The sequence below is a fragment of the Opisthorchis viverrini genome (assembly GCF_000715545.1).
Source record: "Opisthorchis viverrini unplaced genomic scaffold opera_v5_292, whole genome shotgun sequence".
Classification (NCBI taxonomy): Eukaryota; Metazoa; Platyhelminthes; class Trematoda; order Opisthorchiida; family Opisthorchiidae; genus Opisthorchis; species Opisthorchis viverrini.
Window position 1 is genome coordinate 157,279 of NW_008751945.1, and position 19,728 is coordinate 177,006.

The following is a 19,728-nucleotide window of genomic DNA, read 5'->3' on the forward strand; positions in this document are numbered from 1 at the left end:
GAATGAATGAATGAATGAATGAATGAATGAATGATTATTGAATGGACTAAGGGACGAAAGAATCATTGAATGAACGAGCGAACGAACGAACGAACGAATGAGTGAGTGAGTGAAGGAATGATAAACGAATGAATAACGAATGAATGAGCAAATGAATGAATGAATGAATGAATGGATGAATGAATGAGTGAACAAAATACTGAACGGATGAATAGATGAATAAACCAATAATGAATGGATGAATGGACGAAAAATGAATGGACGAATGATTGAATGAATGAATGAATGAATGAATGAATGAATGAATGAATGAATGAATGAATGAATGAATGAATGAATGAATGAATGAATGAATGAATGAATGAATGAATGAATGAATGAATGAATGAATGAATGAATGAATGAATGAATGAATGAATGAATGAATGAATGAATGAATGAATGAATGAATGAATGAATGAATGAATGAATGAATGAATGAATGAATGAATGAATGAATGAATGAATGAATGAATGAATGAATGAATGAATGAATGAATGAATGAATGAATGAAATGAATGAATAATGAATGGACGAATAAATGAATGGATAGAGAATGAATGAGTGAACGAATTAATGAACTAAGAGACGAACAATCTACTCAATCAACTAATTAATTAATCAATCAATTAATTGGTTAAGATTTTGCCATTCAACAGTGATGAGACCCGCTGCGCGCCTGCACCTACCTGAGGTCCGCAGTGGTTTGCATGGAACCGAACTTCCCGAAAGGAGATCAACGAGTGCGCGTGCATCGGCCTGCTTGATATTTTCTCAAGTCTTTTCCCTGACATTCCTTGCATAACCCTGGGGGGGGGGGCTCCTTTTATGTGAAAGACGAAATGATTCATCTCCGTTTCTCGCTGTTTCAAGTTACCACTCGAAAGCACGAAGGTCAATTGATTTAGTTAGGGCAGAAATAAGACTAGTTTTACCTGTTCAACAGTAACAAGGTTGTAGTGGTCGCTTACGGTGTACACACCCGGCAAAAGCCAGGTCGTTCCCGCTGTTTCCTGCAGGGAGGGATGGAGGAAAAGCTGTCATTTCCTGTTCGGGAGAATGATCTATTCTTGGATGGGATTTTCATACCGGAATCATTGTGTGGCAGAAAGGGAAGACTTTTCTAGGGCTTCGTTCGACTTTTATGGAAATTCCACACAAATGACACGCAGGAGTTTACTCCTTTTGACGTCCCATGACCTGGGGCTGAGTTACAAGTAATATTTTTCTATTTTACTGGATCCATAAGCAAATATCCTGCTCTCGTTATGATCTTGGGTTGTTTTTCGGTGCAGTTGCGGACAGGTCCCGGAATACTCAGCCACTCGAGGCTATTCACCCTTGTTCGGACTCATCCAGTGGGTTTAGGCAATCGGTCGCATAACCCTTTTGTTCATATCCTCTTTTCACCAGTGATTTGAAATCGATTTTTGCGGATGATTCTCGTTCTGTTCCGCCCAGTATAGCATATTAAGATACACGGTAGCTTGAAACAACCTTTCTGGAAACAAAGGAGGATTATCACAACTGTACTTACAAAGGTACCACGGAATTTTCCGCAAGGTCACGCTTGAATCTCCACAAAGGGCCCGCAGCGAGCAAATTCTCGATCCTGATTGGCTCGCATTCTGACCAATCAAGGTATGCCTTCGTTTGTTTCGTAACCGGTTTGCGAAGCATCTATCTAATCGAGTGATTTTCGGTTATTTAATGTGGCTGGCTCCAAGACATCCGTTAGAATTTCTATGAATTGTAAATGTCTAACGTCCAGTTATCGTATTTTCGCCAATCTCCCTTTCTGTCAACCTATTTACAGCACTATGGTCGAAGGAGCACAAATCGCCGCATCTATCAAAATTGTGATATTTGTTCAACCCCGAGGCGTCTAGGGACCTGTCTGATTATCCTCTACATGATTTTCAAGGTCATAACGCTGATCAATGCCATCCTCCAGCTGTACCTTATCCAGCGTTTCCTCGGTTTCTATTCCGAAGGTAGCACGGGGTCACGAAGTATGAACTTGGCCAAAGTTGGAGATTCTGATAGAGGTGGGTGGACTTTTTTCCTTGCTATCATTCGAACCATTCCTACTAGCTCTTCAGCAAGCGGTGATTGGCCATTGTGGCTGAAGTTTATCAGTCTTGAGTCAGTAATCGAACCATGATACCTTGTTCTCATTCGTTCGTCTGTAACACCCTTCCGGTGCCTGGCCTCCAAGCCACCCGAAGAAGGCACGAGGTACTGCCAGGTTGCTCAAACCCAAACAGCAGCGGGGTTGGGTTCGAACAACGGAGCGTTTGTTCAGTAAGTTCGCGTCTTAACCAATGGGCCTTCTCCAGCTATCAAGATCTATCTAGCTTGCATTATAGCTGGCAAACCGTTATGCTACGTTTGGGACGATAAGACGCTGTGTATATTTTAAAAATCACCATGGCCTATTAGTTATTGGCCTGGTGGGTAGGAGGTTTGCACAGGGAAGCGTAAACGCCATGAGACCCAAGTTTACAAGATCGGGTACCTTCCTGCTCATTCAGATAGGGTGCAACAATACGAAAACTGATGATATCGGAAACCCAGGCAGAGGGACGTGGTACTCTTCTCGGCATAGGACTATTCCGTGGCATATTTTTCGACCTGACAACACCTCAGAGGAAAATGGACTTTTACAAAAAGATGCCCTCATCATTTGACACCCAACTGTGGAATAAACCCGGATTTATTTTCAAAAATCAACACCTGATTCTCAAACAAAATCGTTAACATCCATGGCACGATCAACTTTGGTACAGCGCTTATTTATTTATGGAGGAAACTACTCGACGGGTTGCTGAAAACTCTTCGACAGCGCTTATCTCTGTGTACTGAACACCGTCATGCTCTGTGTGATTTAACAGAAGGCTAGGGTTTCCTTTACTCATTTTTTACTGGCTTACTATGTGATAAGTCCCAAGAAGTGCACGAATCGATCGACTTCTTGTCCCTTGAACATGGCTGACAAATCGTTCTTTTAAGTACTGATATGCAGGGTGGTCTACGCGTGTTGACCCGTAAGTCCATCCCAAAAGGATCTTTTTGTTACATCTGACTGCTGTTCCCGCTCCAGTGGCAGAAAAAGATTCACCGATAGGGAACACAACAGCTTTGTTGCGAACATGCGACTGCGTGCGAGTGCGTGAGTGTGAAAATGCAACTGCCTCAAACTCGGGGACTGCGCCTATCTGATGAGCACGAACTGGAAGGGTGAAACCGGCCGTGCGCTGCCAAAGTGTTTTCAGCAACCTTGTGAGTAGTTTCCCGATGACAACCAACGTGCATTCAGTCAAACCCAACCATAAAAACACGAAACCTGATGCAAGTAAGAATGAAATTCCAAGCAGAATCAAGTTCTTGGCGAAATTCTGCACGGTGATCATTCGATGCATGGAAATATCTCAACGGGGACAATCACCTTGTTGGCGGAATTAGATCCACACCAATCTGTGCGTATGTGTGTAGTTGGATCGAGTTGTATGCCTATTTATTGTGTGCAGTGTGAAGAGAGGGGGTGTCCCTTTGTATTCGGTACTTGCACGAATGTGAGTACAGCTTGACCTGTTGGGTTGAAGTTCGTAAGCCTGGCGCGTGACGCAGGTGGTAGCCACGTGAACAAAAATGGATGAGAGGTTGTAGTGTGCATGTTGTCGGTTCAGGTTGCAAGTGGGACAAAAATTGTCACGTGGTTTGAGTGTTTGTGACACGTGAGCTGGTGAGTGACCGCTACACATGCACTCAAACCAGGAGAGCTAACTTTCATGAGATCAGAGATCTCTGTTTTTTCTCTCGATTTCTCAGCCTCCTATTCAGAACCTATCGACTGACCAGCTGAATCTTCTGTTTAAAGGGTAAACCTGATCGTGAGGTGTCAGAGAGTCTTCAACAACCTTAAGAGTAGTGTGTTACGTCTGGACAACGCATTTGCCGTGTTTGGTCGGTGAGTGGGTGGGAAGTAAATTCATTTTTGATCAGGTTTGGGCCGTTCACATTCCGGTTCAGGTAGCTTCAACTGATGATCCCTCTTGAGAGAGTAAATTTTGTTGGCCTATACGGGTTTCTGAGTTCTACGGCAGTTTGCTTTTTCCGGGAGGGGGGGTGGTGAGATCAAGTAGAATTTCTGGTCTGCTTGGGCTATGCACTACAGATTTGAGCTACTTATGTTGATGACCCCTCCACCTCTGCGCTGACTGGCCTATACGGGTTTCTGAGTTCTACGGCAGTTTGCTTTTTCCGGGAGGGGGGGTGGTGAGATCAAGTAGAATTTCTGGTCTGCTTGGGCTATGCACTACAGATTTGAGCTACTTATGTTGATGACCCCTCCGCCTCTACGCTGACAACCGTACACCACCACGTGTCAACTCGAATGATCTAGAACCTCTCTTGACAACCTTACCAGTTCTGCGCCGTCTAATCTCTGGACACTATGACGCTTGGCGATTTCCACCGCGTCGGCTCTCAGTCGCTGTGGGGTGAATCGTAGTCCCTGCCCCAACATCTTCAAAATCTATTTGTGTTCCGCGTCTGGCATTCATCTCTGTTTCTCGGCGGCCTGTTTGTTTTTCCTTTGTGCTCGCCGATCCTAGCGTGAAGTCTCCTAGCCGGATGTCTTACACAGACCATAGTACAGTCGTTGCATTGGATGTTCTAGATGCAATCCCTGGTTCCACACGAGAGATTCAGTTGCGTCTATCGTGAAAACCTAACTGATTTGCAAATGAGTGTACTTCTCGAAAACGGAAACCCACTTGCAAATCACTTTGGTTTTCATGACAGACTCAACTGACTGCGCCTACCTGATGAACCCCAAGAAGGGCGAAACCGGTCGTGGAGTTTTCAGCTCGTTCGTGAGTAGTTTCCGTTATAAAAATCCCTGGTTCCACTTACCGGGAGACCATCCTTCAACTGCACTAGTGCAGAGCCCAAGTGGTGAGAGACCCAAATCTGGTCAAAAACGAATTTAATCCAGCCCTTCCCCTAAATCATTCGGCCTTAAGATTGGGTCCACACTAATCGACTACACCTCCTAACCGACACTCAACACTGATCTAACTGAGTAGTTCACCGTCTGCCTTAAAACTCAGTGACTTGGTGACTTAGCCCGATGAAGCTTTTGTGTCAAAAGCGAAACGTCGCCCAGCTTTATGAGCCCTTTAGCAAACCTCACCAAAACGTTGATATAAGACTGTTTTAGCCAAATTAAGTTCAAGGTCGTTTGGTCAGGATTTCACAGTGTGCAACGTTCGTCAACTAGCCTCGATAGAAATGCGTGTTTGTGTGCGGCCGGTGCGAAACAGATCGATATTTACCGCAACTTATCGATCCACCTAATGAGTACGGTATCCAGTCGTTCAAATTCCATTCACATAGAGCAAACATGGAAATGAAATGTAGCAGTACAGTTGTGGCACCCTTTGGGTGCCTAGCTGCCAAGCCACCCGAAGAAAGCACGAGGAATGAGATCCTGCCAGGTTACTCAGGCCTAGATAAGAGCAGTCGAGATGAGGAGGTCAGGTTCGAACCTCGGACCTTCTGGTCAGTGCTCTCTCGAGTTGATTCGAACTTGCTGAGGAATTCAGACTAGAAAACGACTGACTGTTTATGATAAGATCTCGCCCTCTCCCTTCCATCTCACTATTTCTCATAGTTTTGTGACAGTGACGCATCAGTTTTTACTATTCGCATGAAGAAGTGGAGGACGAACAATTACATAGCTTCGTCACGGAGATAGCGACATTTCAGATCGGGTTCTCACTATGCAAACCGTAAGAATAGTCCATTTTGGAAGTGGACCAAGTTTTTTTTGGTTTTTATCGTCATTTTGAGATAACCACGATGAAAAAAGCGTTCAGCTTTAGCAACCTTTCGGTACCTAGCTACCATGCCACCCGAAAGTTGCACGAGGGCTGGGATACTGCCAAGTTGCCCAAGTCTAGACAGGGGAAGTCGAGAGGCGGAAATCAGGTTCGAACCACGAACCTTCCGGTCACTAAATTCGCGCCCTAACCATTTTGGCCATCATAAGCGCCGTGAAAGGCACACAGTATTGACTACTCTTACCTTTTTCTAAGTAGGTTATCCCTTGAAAAGCAGTCAATGATCTGCTCATCCTGTTCACTTCTCCTGAAGATCGCAAAGTCGGTTTGCCGTACGGATTTGAAGGCCGTCAGATTTGCGAAGAAACACGCTACTGGGACAGATAATCTCCGGCTGTTCACCATTTATAGCACCCTAGCATGAGGTGATCACGCATACTTACGTTAATTCGCAACACAGCATTGTTCTCACGACAGGCTTTTCCTGGGTCTAGCATTTGACTGTTGAGACCAAATGGGTCTTCAAGTCCGAAATTTGACACTGGCCATTGAATGGGACTTGGTGGAAGTCTCTACAATTCAGTGCAAACAAAGAAATATCGATTGTTTGGATACTGCGAACGAGAGTGAATGAATTGCAAAGTTGATTAGCATCAGTGTCGCAGCTTCCGTTGGATTCAGGTCAACGCCTGACTTTTTCGGTAGTATTATTCAGTAGAATGTTGGTAGCTCAGGTAGCGTTGGTCTGTTGACTGAACTGGGCAGTTCGATTCCAAACGTTTCATCACCAATCAAAGTGACATCATCAGTGCGTTGTTAGGGAGCGTAGTGCAGAGTAGGGATGGTTGTGCGTTGAGTGGCGTTGCGTGTGTTACTGGCTGCTAGGCTGGACTGACCTTCGGTCAGTTTTGTTCGGTTGGGTGGTTCCCTTGACTGATCTGTTGTACTGCGGCCTGGTTTGTCGATGACTAAGTAACCTTAGATCCTAGCCTCTCCCGCACTCACAGTGTGGTTGGTAACACATGCCATCTAATCCGGCCATCGCTCTTGTCGCGTAGGCTAACTGTGGATTTTTACTTATGCTACCCTCAGTGCTTCTCAAGCGAAGGAGCGAGAAGCGTCATGGCAAAGAAAAAAGGCAAAAGAAGGAAGATGAAATACATCAGGTTTGAGTGTTTCCCTCCAGCTTACCTTTTAGGCAGAAGATGAAGACGACGAAGTACCTGAAGTTAAACAAGGACCAGTAATCAACGCTAATGGCGAGGATGTTCGTAGCCGAAGCTGCCCATATTTAGACACAATAAGTCGCAATATGTTGGATTTCGATTTTGAAAAACTATGTTCCGTTTCCCTTTCCCATCTCAACGTGTACGCGTGCCTTGTCTGTGGGAAATACTTCCAGGTGGGTCTTTAGTAAACCCTGTGGGTTTAGCTTAGAAAATCCAATCCGTACAAACACTTCCAACAGATCCTCGGTCTCAAGTCCGTTTCATCAATGTTCTGCTGTTAGCCTTATCATTCAAGAGCCTGGTAAAAGCGGGGTTTGACCTTGTCGACCCCATGACCACCAGAGCACTGCAGAAAACCAGCCGATCAAATCCAGATTAGAACCAGAGGATTCAGCTCTAGCGCCGCAAATCACAAACTGAGGTGTCTTTATCGATATTCGAGCATCGGGTGCTTTTGTGCTTGCTCACCACAATAGGGCACAGGTTGCTGTTATCATTGATCTTTGGCTCGACGCTCCGCATCTAGTGGACGCACCTGCACCATATGTTCAACGGATGTGTACATGGGCGGAATCCGCAGATTTGTATATTTGGATCGGGAAATGTTCGAAACAGCTCGTAGTTCTGGGTTGAGTGGCAACGGTGGGTGTGAGCGGGTTAGCGGCGCAAAAGAAACTTACCTCGATGTTTTGCATAGCAAATAAACCTATTTGTGAACTTTAATGGGTATCAGTATTTTGAGTTACTACAAGTCGCCGTCAGACGAACTTCAAAAGCACTTAAATGTGAAACTCGGATGACCACCCCAACAGTGCGAGGTATTGTATTAACTGATTACCACAAAGTATCGAGTGCTTTTCTTTATTTTTTTTACAAACACAGACTTCGGATGCCACGAAATTTGGAAACTCGTCATAACGTGCCGCTAAATACAATCGAGGCTATCGTGTAGTTTCCAGGAATAGTTTTTGCTGGTCACCACTGGGTTCAAAATTTGGCGACACAAGTACGGCTTTTACCCAGTTATGTTGTGGATGAAAAATCGGTAGAACTAAGAACCGGAACCCATCCACAATTTCCTGGACAAACGTACCAACACAACCGATCTCAGTTGCCACAATCCACCGAGGGCTGGTGAACACAACGACAGTTCATATGACCCTCAAATGGGGATGGTGCCATTTAAGATGCCCACTTAAACCTACGGCTGTGCATATAACTGGGTGCTTAAACGGTTCAATCCAGATTTAGATGCAGCGACGAGCCAAACGAGGCTTCGCTAATCGTGTTTCCTGCTAAGGGTCGTCGGTGTCGTTCGTTTCTGGATGGCTCATAACAGTTTTTAAGTATGTGAGTCGAACCTGCGGCTTGAGAGTGGCATTGACCAGACGTTGGTACAGGGTCTTCAGGCTTTCCAATGCCATTAAACTGGGTCTTACCAGTTCTGAAGCCATACCTTCCACATTTTAGGGATGCCGGAAGGTTACATGTTTGGTCAGCATGCCAGTTACCTCGACGGCTTTCTGAACACTGCTCTTTCTCACTTTGTCGGCCCATCAGATTTTTTTTCAAACGCCTTTGAAGCGTACTGCCTGTCCCAGTTGGTGCGTGCTATCCTTGGGTTTCAAACAAAGTCTTCCGCATCCACTACATGGAACATTTGCGTGCATCTTATTTCCCGCTGTTTATCGCTGGATAGGTAGTTGGATAGCCTAGCTGCCAAGCCACCCGAAGAAAGCACGAGGAATGAGATCCTGCCAGGTTACTCAGGCCTAGATAAGAGCAGTCGAGATGAGGAGGTCAGGTTCGAACCTCGGACCTTCTGGTCAGTGCTCTCTCGAGTTGATTCGAACTTGCTGAGGAATTCAGACTAGAAAACGACTGACTGTTTATGATAAGATATCGCCCTCTCCCTTCCATCTCACTATTTCTCATAGTTTTGTGACAGTGACGCATCAGTTTTTACTATTCGCATGAAGAAGTGGAGGACGAACAATTACATAGCTTCGTCACGGAGATAGCGACATTTCAGATCGGGTTCTCACTATGCAAACCGTAAGAATAGTCCATTTTGGAAGTGGACCAAGTTTTTTTTGGTTTTTATCGTCATTTTGAGATAACCACGATGAAAAAAGCGTTCAGCTTTAGCAACCTTTCGGTACCTAGCTACCATGCCACCCGAAAGTTGCACGAGGGCTGGGATACTGCCAAGTTGCCCAAGTCTAGACAGGGGAAGTCGAGAGGCGGAAATCAGGTTCGAACCACGAACCTTCCGGTCACTAAATTCGCGCCCTAACCATTTTGGCCATCATAAGCGCCGTGAAAGGCACACAGTATTGACTACTCTTACCTTTTTCTAAGTAGGTTATCCCTTGAAAAGCAGTCAATGATCTGCTCATCCTGTTCACTTCTCCTGAAGATCGCAAAGTCGGTTTGCCGTACGGATTTGAAGGCCGTCAGATTTGCGAAGAAACACGCTACTGGGACAGATAATCTCCGGCTGTTCACCATTTATAGCACCCTAGCATGAGGTGATCACGCATACTTACGTTAATTCGCAACACAGCATTGTTCTCACGACAGGCTTTTCCTGGGTCTAGCATTTGACTGTTGAGACCAAATGGGTCTTCAAGTCCGAAATTTGACACTGGCCATTGAATGGGACTTGGTGGAAGTCTCTACAATTCAGTGCAAACAAAGAAATATCGATTGTTTGGATACTGCGAACGAGAGTGAATGAATTGCAAAGTTGATTAGCATCAGTGTCGCAGCTTCCGTTGGATTCAGGTCAACGCCTGACTTTTTCGGTAGTATTATTCAGTAGAATGTTGGTAGCTCAGGTAGCGTTGGTCTGTTGACTGAACTGGGCAGTTCGATTCCAAGCGTTTCATCACCAATCAAAGTGACATCATCGGTGCGTTGTTAGGGAGCGTAGTGCAGAGTAGGGATGGTTGTGCGGTAGATAGATGTGATTCCCGTTTGTCTAGTGATCACCATGAAATTATACGTCGTATTCATTGAAAAATCACCTTGCTGCCGTTCAGGTCATTTTCGGTAGATGTGATTCCCGTTTGTCTAGTGATCACCATGAAATTATACGTCGTATTCATTGAAAAATCACCTGGTTGCCGTTCAGCCACGTCATTGTCGATACATTAACAATCTAGTGACTGGCGATTTCAACTTTGACACCAAATCGACAAGGTTGCTTCGTTGATGGGTAGATTTTTGTCGAGATAACCCCAGGCCAGTCTCAAAGTGCAAGAGTCAAAGAATGAGCCTTTCACAACTAAAATACCTGGTTTACCAAGAGCAGACCCGGTGTCGATGAATTCAAAACACTTTCAGTTAAAAACGAAGTGATTCATCACTTTTGAAGAGTTCAGCGCGGGGCAGACAGAAGTTGTTTGGCTTTTTCACCTTGAAGAACAGTTAAGAACAGTTGAATGGGGACTACATTCATTTACTTCAAAAAATTTAATCGTATCTTTCGGTGGCCGGGCGAAGACTTTCTTCAGCAGAAAACTGTGCCTTTACAAGATGATTTTAGAACCGTGTCCTGTAAATGAGTTAATATTATGCACAAGGTTGAGGCAAATTTTCAAAGCAATCTTTCTTTCAGGCCATTGCAGGATTCCTACAACTTGGCAGTCAGGTGACTCACATTGAATTAGGTCACAGGCGCTTCGATTCCATTTGAAATCTTGGGAACGAAACGCGGCGGTCATCCATCACGTGACTGAATTCAGCTGAGTTTCATAGTTTAGGCATCCAGGTGTGTGTTTTGAACTGCTGGTTGCCCAAATGTGGATAAAATGGGATTCTGTAATATTTTTCTAGCAAAATACACTCATTTGCAAACTAATTTGATTTTGTGAGAGACTCACCTGGAACCCAGCTGAATCTCTCATTTGTGGTGTTTCCAGGCGACTGAATGTGCTGCACCAGGCCATTTCATGTTTCAGTCGCTGCAATATTCAAGATACCGCGATACATGTATATTCGTAGTGCACTACTCATAAGGTTGCTGAATATTCAGCAGCAAATCTGTTAGAAGCCATTCTACAGTACAACCCTGCCCGAAACTGTAAGATAGTTCACAGAATTCTTCAAGAAACATTGTGATTTCTCGGTTGTTTGGGCTCCTTTAATCAATATAGACCCCTCAAAATAAAAACATAAGTAATCAAGTCGAAATACTGACTGGTCAGTGCACGATTATGATTCGAATTTGTTTGGTAATACAACAGAATCCAGACTATCCACACTGTCATTTAGGAACGAACCCACCAAGTGAAGTGATCGCCACTTTGTTCGATTTTATATGTTCTGTATGGATGCTGATCCCAAAGAAGGGATATCGAAGAGGTTATACTTCTTTTTATGATAATACGGTTTCCATACGCCCTCCTCAAAACGTTTATAATACTATTCAGTTCAGTTCTGTTCCTGAGAAATATAACGTGACAGACCGATTGACTTTCCTGTCAATACATATGTAAAAGATTTAAAAAGGATAATGAACAATGCAACCACCTTTCGAGACAAATGTAAGCTACTGTGTCCCCCGAATTCGATAAAAAAACGCTTCAACCTCCAGGGTAATCTCAGCTTACTAACACAAGAACATGGGTTCTGCATGCTTCATCTCCACACGTGCTCGCTCACGATTGGTCAATTGTCTGATTGATTCTGCCGCACTCGAGGTCGGCCACTTGCTGGGGTGTTGACTAAGACACAGTGTCGGCAAGCCGATAATCGATACCGAGGCTCGTCTTCATTTGATTGGCTGTAGGATGGTTTCTCAAGTCCGTGTCACCACTTCCCGGTAGAGATGTCGGTTCGTAGAGCGCTAGTCCCAGAAATTTTACTTCATGTTTGTTTGAACACCAAATAAAACGTGTGCGTTCGAACTTAGGTGAAGTGTTGAAAAATCTGTATTTTGTCACCCCTGGATAACAAAAAAGGGAACATTACAAGTCACTTGGATAGCAAGTGAGTTTTCACAGGAGACTCTGCTGAATCCCTCTTTTATGATAGTTTTTAACTCAGTTTGCTGCACATAGTTTGTACGATGTTCGACATATCGCAGTACATTTTCATAAGGGAAACCTCTCACAAGGTTACTGAAAGCTCTTCGACAGCCACGACCGGTTTCGCCCTTCTTGGGGCTCATCAGGTAGGTTCATTCCCCGAGTTTCCGTCAACCTTATGTTCTACTTGAACCCAAATTGGACTGTTTTCGAGAAATACACTCATTTGCATATCCAGTGGGTCTTCAAGTTAGTAGTTTCCTTTATGAGTTTACAGGAACCCTGCGAGTCGTCTCTTTTCTAAAAATATGTTTTGTGGTCCTCCGAGAGAACATACTTTCTCATGACATACTGACAAGAATTTTGGTCCACAGCAAACACGAATATGCATACAGTCCCCACGCTGAAATGCATTTAGGAGGTAGCTGAATGATCGTTCAGGTTCGACACTAGAAACTGTTAGTGAGTAACTTTGATGTTGGATCGCACCTTCTTGGGGCTCATCAGGTAGGTTCATTCCCCGAGTTTCCGTCAACCTTATGTTCTACTTGAACCCAAATTGGACTGTTTTCGAGAAATACACTCATTTGCATATCCAGTGGGTCTTCAAGTTAGTAGTTTCCTTTATGAGTTTACAGGAACCCTGCGAGTCGTCTCTTTTCTAAAAATATGTTTTGTGGTCCTCCGAGAGAACATACTTTCTCATGACATACTGACAAGAATTTTGGTCCACAGCAAGCACGCTGGAATGCATTTAGGAGGTAGCTGAATGATCTTTCAGGTTCGACACTAGAAACTGTTAGTGAGTAACTTTGATGTTCGTTGGATCGCATTCATAAGATATCGACGGACACACTGCGTCGCTGAGCTGCACAACGAAACCGATTACGTCACTTTAATCAGTGATGGAACCTATTGGTAAAGAGACGCTCGTAGCCAAATCTTCTAGCCAAACGAACAATCCGATGGCGTTCTACCTGGCTACCTACTCTTCCCCCGGTGAGACATATCTTTTGTACGTCCCGTTAACCTGATGAGGGGTTAGTCCCACCCAAAAGGTATGATGCTGTGCTTGTTTTCTGCTCCTAATGGAAGGTGAGACATATCTTTTGTACGTCCCGTTAGCCTGATGAGGGGTTAGTTCCACCCAAAAGGTGCTGTGCTTGTTTTCTGCTCTTACTGGAGCTAATGACTTCATCCGCGGCGTGTGTTGGCAAAAATCTGCCACTGCATGCTTCGGAGTCATCAGCGATGCGTCAGTTGTGTAGGTATCCCAGTCCGGATAATACTGGGGGTGTACAATTTTGATGAGCGAAGTTCCATTCAGCTGCTTGCTCTATCCCCATTGGTGTGGATTAGTCAGGACAATCACAGAATTGCCCAAGCACCAATGATGGGATAGTAATTAGTTAGATGCCGCAATATTTCCGGGTGACATTGTCTACCTGTGAAAATAACTGTGTTGAGCGAATGGACTGCTTTCCCGGTCTTCTATAGGCTTCCATTTAAAGCTTCTAAAGTTGGCTTATTTTCGACAAATCTGTGGGTGTATCCGGAAAAATTAGGGTGGAACGTTATGGCACCGGCAATCCAATAAAACAAGGTAGGATGCCAAGATAACATTTCTCGCTTTATCCAGGCCTAATTTTCATGCGACTTCGACAAAACTTTGTTTCTTCAAAATTGAGTTGTGCGAAAAAAAACTGCGAAAGCGCTGGATCCAATGCGCAAAGAAAGTGCTTGTCAAGAAATACACTCATTTGCGAATCAATTTGGTTTCACGAGAATATCACAAACAAGAGGTTCAGTTGGGTCTCTCGTGAGAACCAAATTGATTTGCAAACTAGTGTGTTTCTTGAAAAAAGTCCAGTATGTTTCAAGTAGATCATCGTGTTGACGGAAACTCGGGGACTGTGCCTACCTGATGAGCGCCAGGAAGGGCAAAACCGGTCGTGGGCTGTCGAACAGTTTTCAGCAAAAGAGTTTTCAGCAACCTTGTGAGTAGTTTCCTTCATGAAAGTGTTTGTCAGTGGCACAAAAGAGGGTCTGAGAACCTCGTCCCAGTAAAGGCGTTTCGACCGAGTGACAGCGTCATTCCAAATTTAACAACAATAAGACACCTCAGGCATGTGTTTTTGCATTCCAGTAGGTCAAAACAGACTGTCTTGACAGCACTTTGTCTTGTCAGTGCAGCAGTGTGATTGAAACTCACCATATGTGCTGGTGTGGTTATTAAGTTTTTAGAAAGAGAAAAGATGAAAGGAGGGTGCTCGGGTGACTGAAAACTGATCGATCGGCGAATTCTTGATAACCCTCTCTGTCTGCCAGTAAATATGCAGGATAAAAAGCTCGATAAATTGCACAAACGGGTGACTTAGTGCGTAGAGTGTTGATCCGACAAAACTATTTTTAAATTAGTTATTTCACCCCTTCATTCGGCATCCTTCGCACATTACTTGTGTAGGTTTGTAGGGGGTTGCGAAACAGCATTGCGGACAAAGAAAGTTTGTTACAAAACGGTCAGCTTTGTTGGAAAACAAATTCTTGTTTGTTGAACTATCTATCCCCTTTGAGAAGTTTCCATCATATTTTCAGGAAACTATACAACGAATGTTTGCCACTGCTCAGCTGTTCCACATACTCATCTCGTTTTAGTCTCCTAGACGTTGTAGTGGCATCCATTTATCAACTATGAAGTGGCCAGGTTAACGAATCCAAACTATTGTTGGCAGTGAGGAGATTTTGGAATTTTTTGGAGAAGCACAGTACAGCTGCTTCATCCTTATTGGGAATCGTCAGCGCATCTCACGAAACTCCTGGGAGTCTCGAACCCGCGGCCCCATGGCTAGTAGTCTGAACACTTAACCATTTGGCTACGGGATGCTGGTCAGCAGTGTGGTTAACTCGCACTCAGACAGGATATAGATCTGCTCATCCTTCAATCACGGGATCCACATCACGCCATCATACGTGTTAAGAGTGGCCCCAAACCAAAGTTTTCCGCTGAGGTATCTAATGTATACAGCTGCATCATTTCATCTAAGAAACAATTGCTTCTTGTAATTGCCAAAAATGACTAAAAAACGAGAGATTCAGCTGAGTCTATCGTGAAAACCAAATTGATTTGCAAATGAGTGTATTTCTCGAAAGCAGTCCAACTCGGGGGGTTCAAGTAGAACATAAGGTTGACGGAAACTTGGGGACTGCGCCTACCTGATGAGCCCGAACGGGAAAGGCGAAACCGGTCGTGAGCTGTCTAAGAGTTTTCAGCAACCTTGTGAGTAGTTTCATTAATGAAGAAAAACACAGTTGTTCAGTGGCATCACCTATGAATCCGTCTTCCGCCCTTCACTAGTTGTTGCCAACCGACTGCCCACCCTTGTGAAACGTTGTGGTATAAACCAGTAGGGGGCCGGGTTGACAAACTGATTCACCTGGAACTCTTTTTTGTTCGACTGAAATTATGTTAATGAGATGCGAAAGAGAAATGTTCCGATTCAGTTTTTTTCTTATCAGTGAAGTTCCTTTCTTTCCGGTTCGCCCTTCCAAGCGATACTTTAAACTCCACCTCAGGTGAGTTAGGTTCAAGAGAGGTATACCTTTAACTGCTTTTCGCAAAATAATTTGATCACTGATTTGGGATTTATTTTCAAGTTTTGGACACTGGTTATCTGGTTATACGTGGCCCTCAAATGCCATATCTGATTTCCTGATCCCTTATGTTTTTTTTCAAGCGCTGTCGCCGTGGGATGAGAAACCATTTTCGAGTAATCGCTTTCGATTGGATTACGTCTTTGCAGGCCAAAATCTGGTCTAGTTTAGGCTCCACCATTCTCCGACTGATTAAAGTGAGCGGGATAGTATTCCACTGATGAGCACCACTCATAACCGATAGTACGATTTTCAAATAAACCCGTACGCACTTACCACTCATGGAAATATATAGCGTTCACGGAAACGCCCAATTTGATTTGGTTTCGTATGCTTACTGCACTTTGGATGATCGTTGGGCACATTTTTCGATAAGATACTGAAACTCCTGGACAGCCCACGATCAGTTTCCTCCCTTTCAGAGCTCAGTAGGTAAGCCTAGTCCCCTAATATCCACTGTTATTCTTCTTACTATCTGTATTATTATTACCATAACTGCAAGTGACTGTCTCACAACCGCAATTCCTCTTTCTCACAGCCGTTACCGTTTCTGACTCCAACGAAGATTGGAGTGGACTGGGTTTCGGCCTGACCGTCGCCAATCATCTACGTACCGGTCGTGATTGGCCAGAAACAACCCTGTTCCCACGCGTTGCCTATTGCCGAGTCCGAGGAATCCGATTGGTTGGCGTGGAGAACGCCTACACAGCCCAATGCGCTCTACCAGTCAATATGCTGAACGAAAAGATTTACATTTTCTTCTGGTTCTGGCTCGTTGTCTTGATCTCAGCCAGCGTAACAAGTCTCGTTCTGTGGCTCATTCGAGTGGTATTCACTCCTCGGAGAAAACATTTTATCAAAAGGTTTTTGAGAATCAAAATTGCAATGGTCAGAAATAAGCCGAGGACCGTAAGTCGCGCGGATATCGATGAATTTGTGGACGATTACCTACGTCGTGATGGAGTCTTTCTCATCAGAATGTTGGCTCTGAACGCCGGCGAAGTGATCACTGCCGAAATTGTCACCGAGCTATACAATGACTATTTGGAACAACACTCACAAGCAAGCAGTTTTGGGACAAATGACAGAGCACCGATAGCAACGAAGGAATTGGTGTGAACTACGCCGTTTGCATACCAGATAAAACCCAGATGTAGAGTAATGGCTAGCGACAAGTGAGAACAATGTTATGTGCCATGCTTCGTGGACTGTAAGCACCACTTTTCTGGTGTTTTTTGACGTATCATCTCTTCTTTCATATATAGACTGTGCTGTTAGAAATTTGTCCTATAAAATGTCGTTTTAGGCGGAAAAGAACTGTGACTTCTGCACATACTTTTCACTGATGCGGCCTGTCTTGTTTTCAGTTCAGGCAAGAGAATCCCTCTGAATGTGGTGACTGGCCGCCACAAGTGATGGAGAGGAGCAATAAAAACACAGCATTAGACAGCAACCTTGCAACTGGCTGGAATCTAACCAATGTTAGAGCATCCCCAGTCGATGTTACATAGAATCACTCACAAAGTTAAGTTGTGCTCATTCGAGAGCCCCCTCTCATCTCCGCCGTGTTCCTAACTGAATTATGGTCAATTCTAGTTATCCACATGAGTGTCCTTGATGGCGCTGAATATCGATCCGTCGTAGAATCCATGGGTTTAGATGTAGCCACTATAATCCAACACTGGGCATACTGAGGGCTTTGGAAGTGCATCTTCAAAGGTTCTAAACCGGTATGCCAATGGTTCTAAACATTACTCAATACAAGAAGTATGTAGGGGTCCCTACTCTGTACGAAATTCCCTCGGAAAATGCCGGTGCGGTACAACAACCTGGGATATCGATCATGCTAATGATGGAGTGGCGTACTTAAGCACATGTCAGGCACAGAATGTCTGGCCTGCTTGCTCGATGTTCTGCAGCGTCCTTAGCAAAAGACAGGGGGTGTAGAACTAGCTCTGTCAATTGGACCGCAACAAATCATGCAAGGAACACCACTAAGACATCATTTTTTTGAAAGCTAAGGCCAAAACCAGGCAATTACGCACCAAATTACAGACTAACCACGAAGTCAAACGAATGTATTGCTAATACTTCGCAAAAAACATCGTTAGGCAAGATTATCAAACTTTTTCCATAAGCTAAACAAGCCTTGCCTCCACATGGCAACCAAGCCTTTGTTCACTTGTTTTCGACAGCCCTATTGATGTGTTTTGTGTATGCGTCTGAAAAGTCTTTGCCTTTTTCTGGCTCAGTTATTTTGGTTAGTCCACCCTGTTGTAACTAACTTCTGTCCCCCGCTCCGGTGTCGGAAGAGATTCGCCAACAAAGAACACAACAGCCTCATTGGGAACAACTGAGTGCAGAAATTACAAGGAGCTTCGTGGTACTTAGAGCACACCTTTGACCTTGAATCTAGGTTGCCCCGTCGGCATTGAGTGAAAATGCATCATCGCCGGTCGTTGCTTCTACGACCTGCCTGAACATTCATCATCATCATCGACAGAATGACATCAGTGTCCGACGCCGATGCTTCACTGCCGTACAACCATGATTTACTTGAAAGCCTTAAGGTGGATGAGGAAGGGACTTAGTGCTAGCTTACTACAATCATTCCGAGGTGCCTACACCTCCAGACATTCACTCTGGTGATCTGGATAGAAACTGACAACAAGAACGCCACTGACATCGGTTGGCAGGCATATCTTGTAGTGTCTCCAACCAGCTACAGTGGGGATCTCGTGGTTCCCATTCTGGAAGGCGAGTAGCACCGACAGCACCCAAGCGTTTCGTGATCTCCTTCATACTCCTTTGCCAAGTCAAGGGTTGGCCACTTCTCTGTTTACGCCACTCTGAGTTGGGCATGGAAAACAGCACTCTCTTCGACAAACGATGGTTCGGCATACGCAACACATGTCCCAACCAACGCAGCTTCTGGTGGTGGACACAATCTTCAATGGAAGTACCCGTTGCACAACCGAAAATGCGCTTTCAATCTATCTCGCTTTGGATTCGCTGACACCAACCCACACGAACTATGATTCTGAGACAACGATTGTCGAACACCTTAAGAGACGTTCATCGTGAGCTGTCACTGAATCGATTGACTATTTGAATGTCCAATTGGCAGCTGTCTTTTCTGGCCCAGATGGTCGACGGCTCCTCTACTGCGATTTCGGTGGGGTTTGAGGGTCTCGTTGAGTTCTGAACATTCTAGGATCATCTTGACCGTCCCGACAACGCCAGAGCACGGGAACACTGAACTCAGGTTTCACTTTCACCGGAGGACATCAACAGTACATAGTATTGAACATGAGTCTGGATTTAAGCCCCAGACAGTTGACGTGCGAAAACAGTGTGTGACCGATACTCATCTTTAGATTTATCATGATGAACGTGTTTACATCTTCGCTCCTATCTTAGTGGTATGACAATGAAGTGTCTTCAACCCGATTACTTCAGTGGAGCTCGTTGTCTTCAGAGTGTTTTGGGATTAGAAAAAAGAGGATTCGAAATTTGTACTTTTCGTTTTTATTGAGGAGGGTGAAATTGGGGCATGTCATTAATAAGTTGCATGAAAAGGTCCGATTTTCGGTACCTTTGCCTCCAAACTAACTCACACAAGTAGCTGACCACTAAAGATCGGTGTATGCCGCATCGGCGTTTATTCTGCATCTTGTAGACGTACCAAAGTGATTTGATGGTTTGTGTGTGAGCTCCGGTCTTTGGATCCACAAAGTTTTCGGTATGGTTAACCGTTTCATGAGTACAATTCATGTCAATCATCGTTTCACTTCCTTGATATGATCCCCACGTATCGGAGATGATGACTGAGCCGGGAGCGATGCAGGCCTGGATGTGTCCATCAAAGTGGCCGCAGTTCGATCTGGCATTGCATACATGAAAACCTCTTTAGTTTCCCAGTATATCCC

At 44.6% G+C, this 19,728-nt stretch overlaps 1 protein-coding gene across 1 annotated transcript in view; it reads left to right on the forward strand.

The window, feature by feature from the left end:
- The window catches only part of T265_14889 (hypothetical protein), a gene marked incomplete at both ends in the record, with an annotated part of 35,991 nt that extends 18,844 nt beyond the window's left edge, over nucleotides 1-17,147 (forward strand). The window contains 2 exons of the mRNA XM_009175702.1: nucleotides 1,857-2,088; nucleotides 16,338-17,147. Coding sequence (XP_009173966.1) covers nucleotides 1,857-2,088; nucleotides 16,338-16,918 — 813 coding nt within the window. The remainder of the gene's footprint in view (nucleotides 1-1,856; nucleotides 2,089-16,337) is intronic.
- Between the last annotated feature and the right edge of the window lie 2,581 nt (nucleotides 17,148-19,728).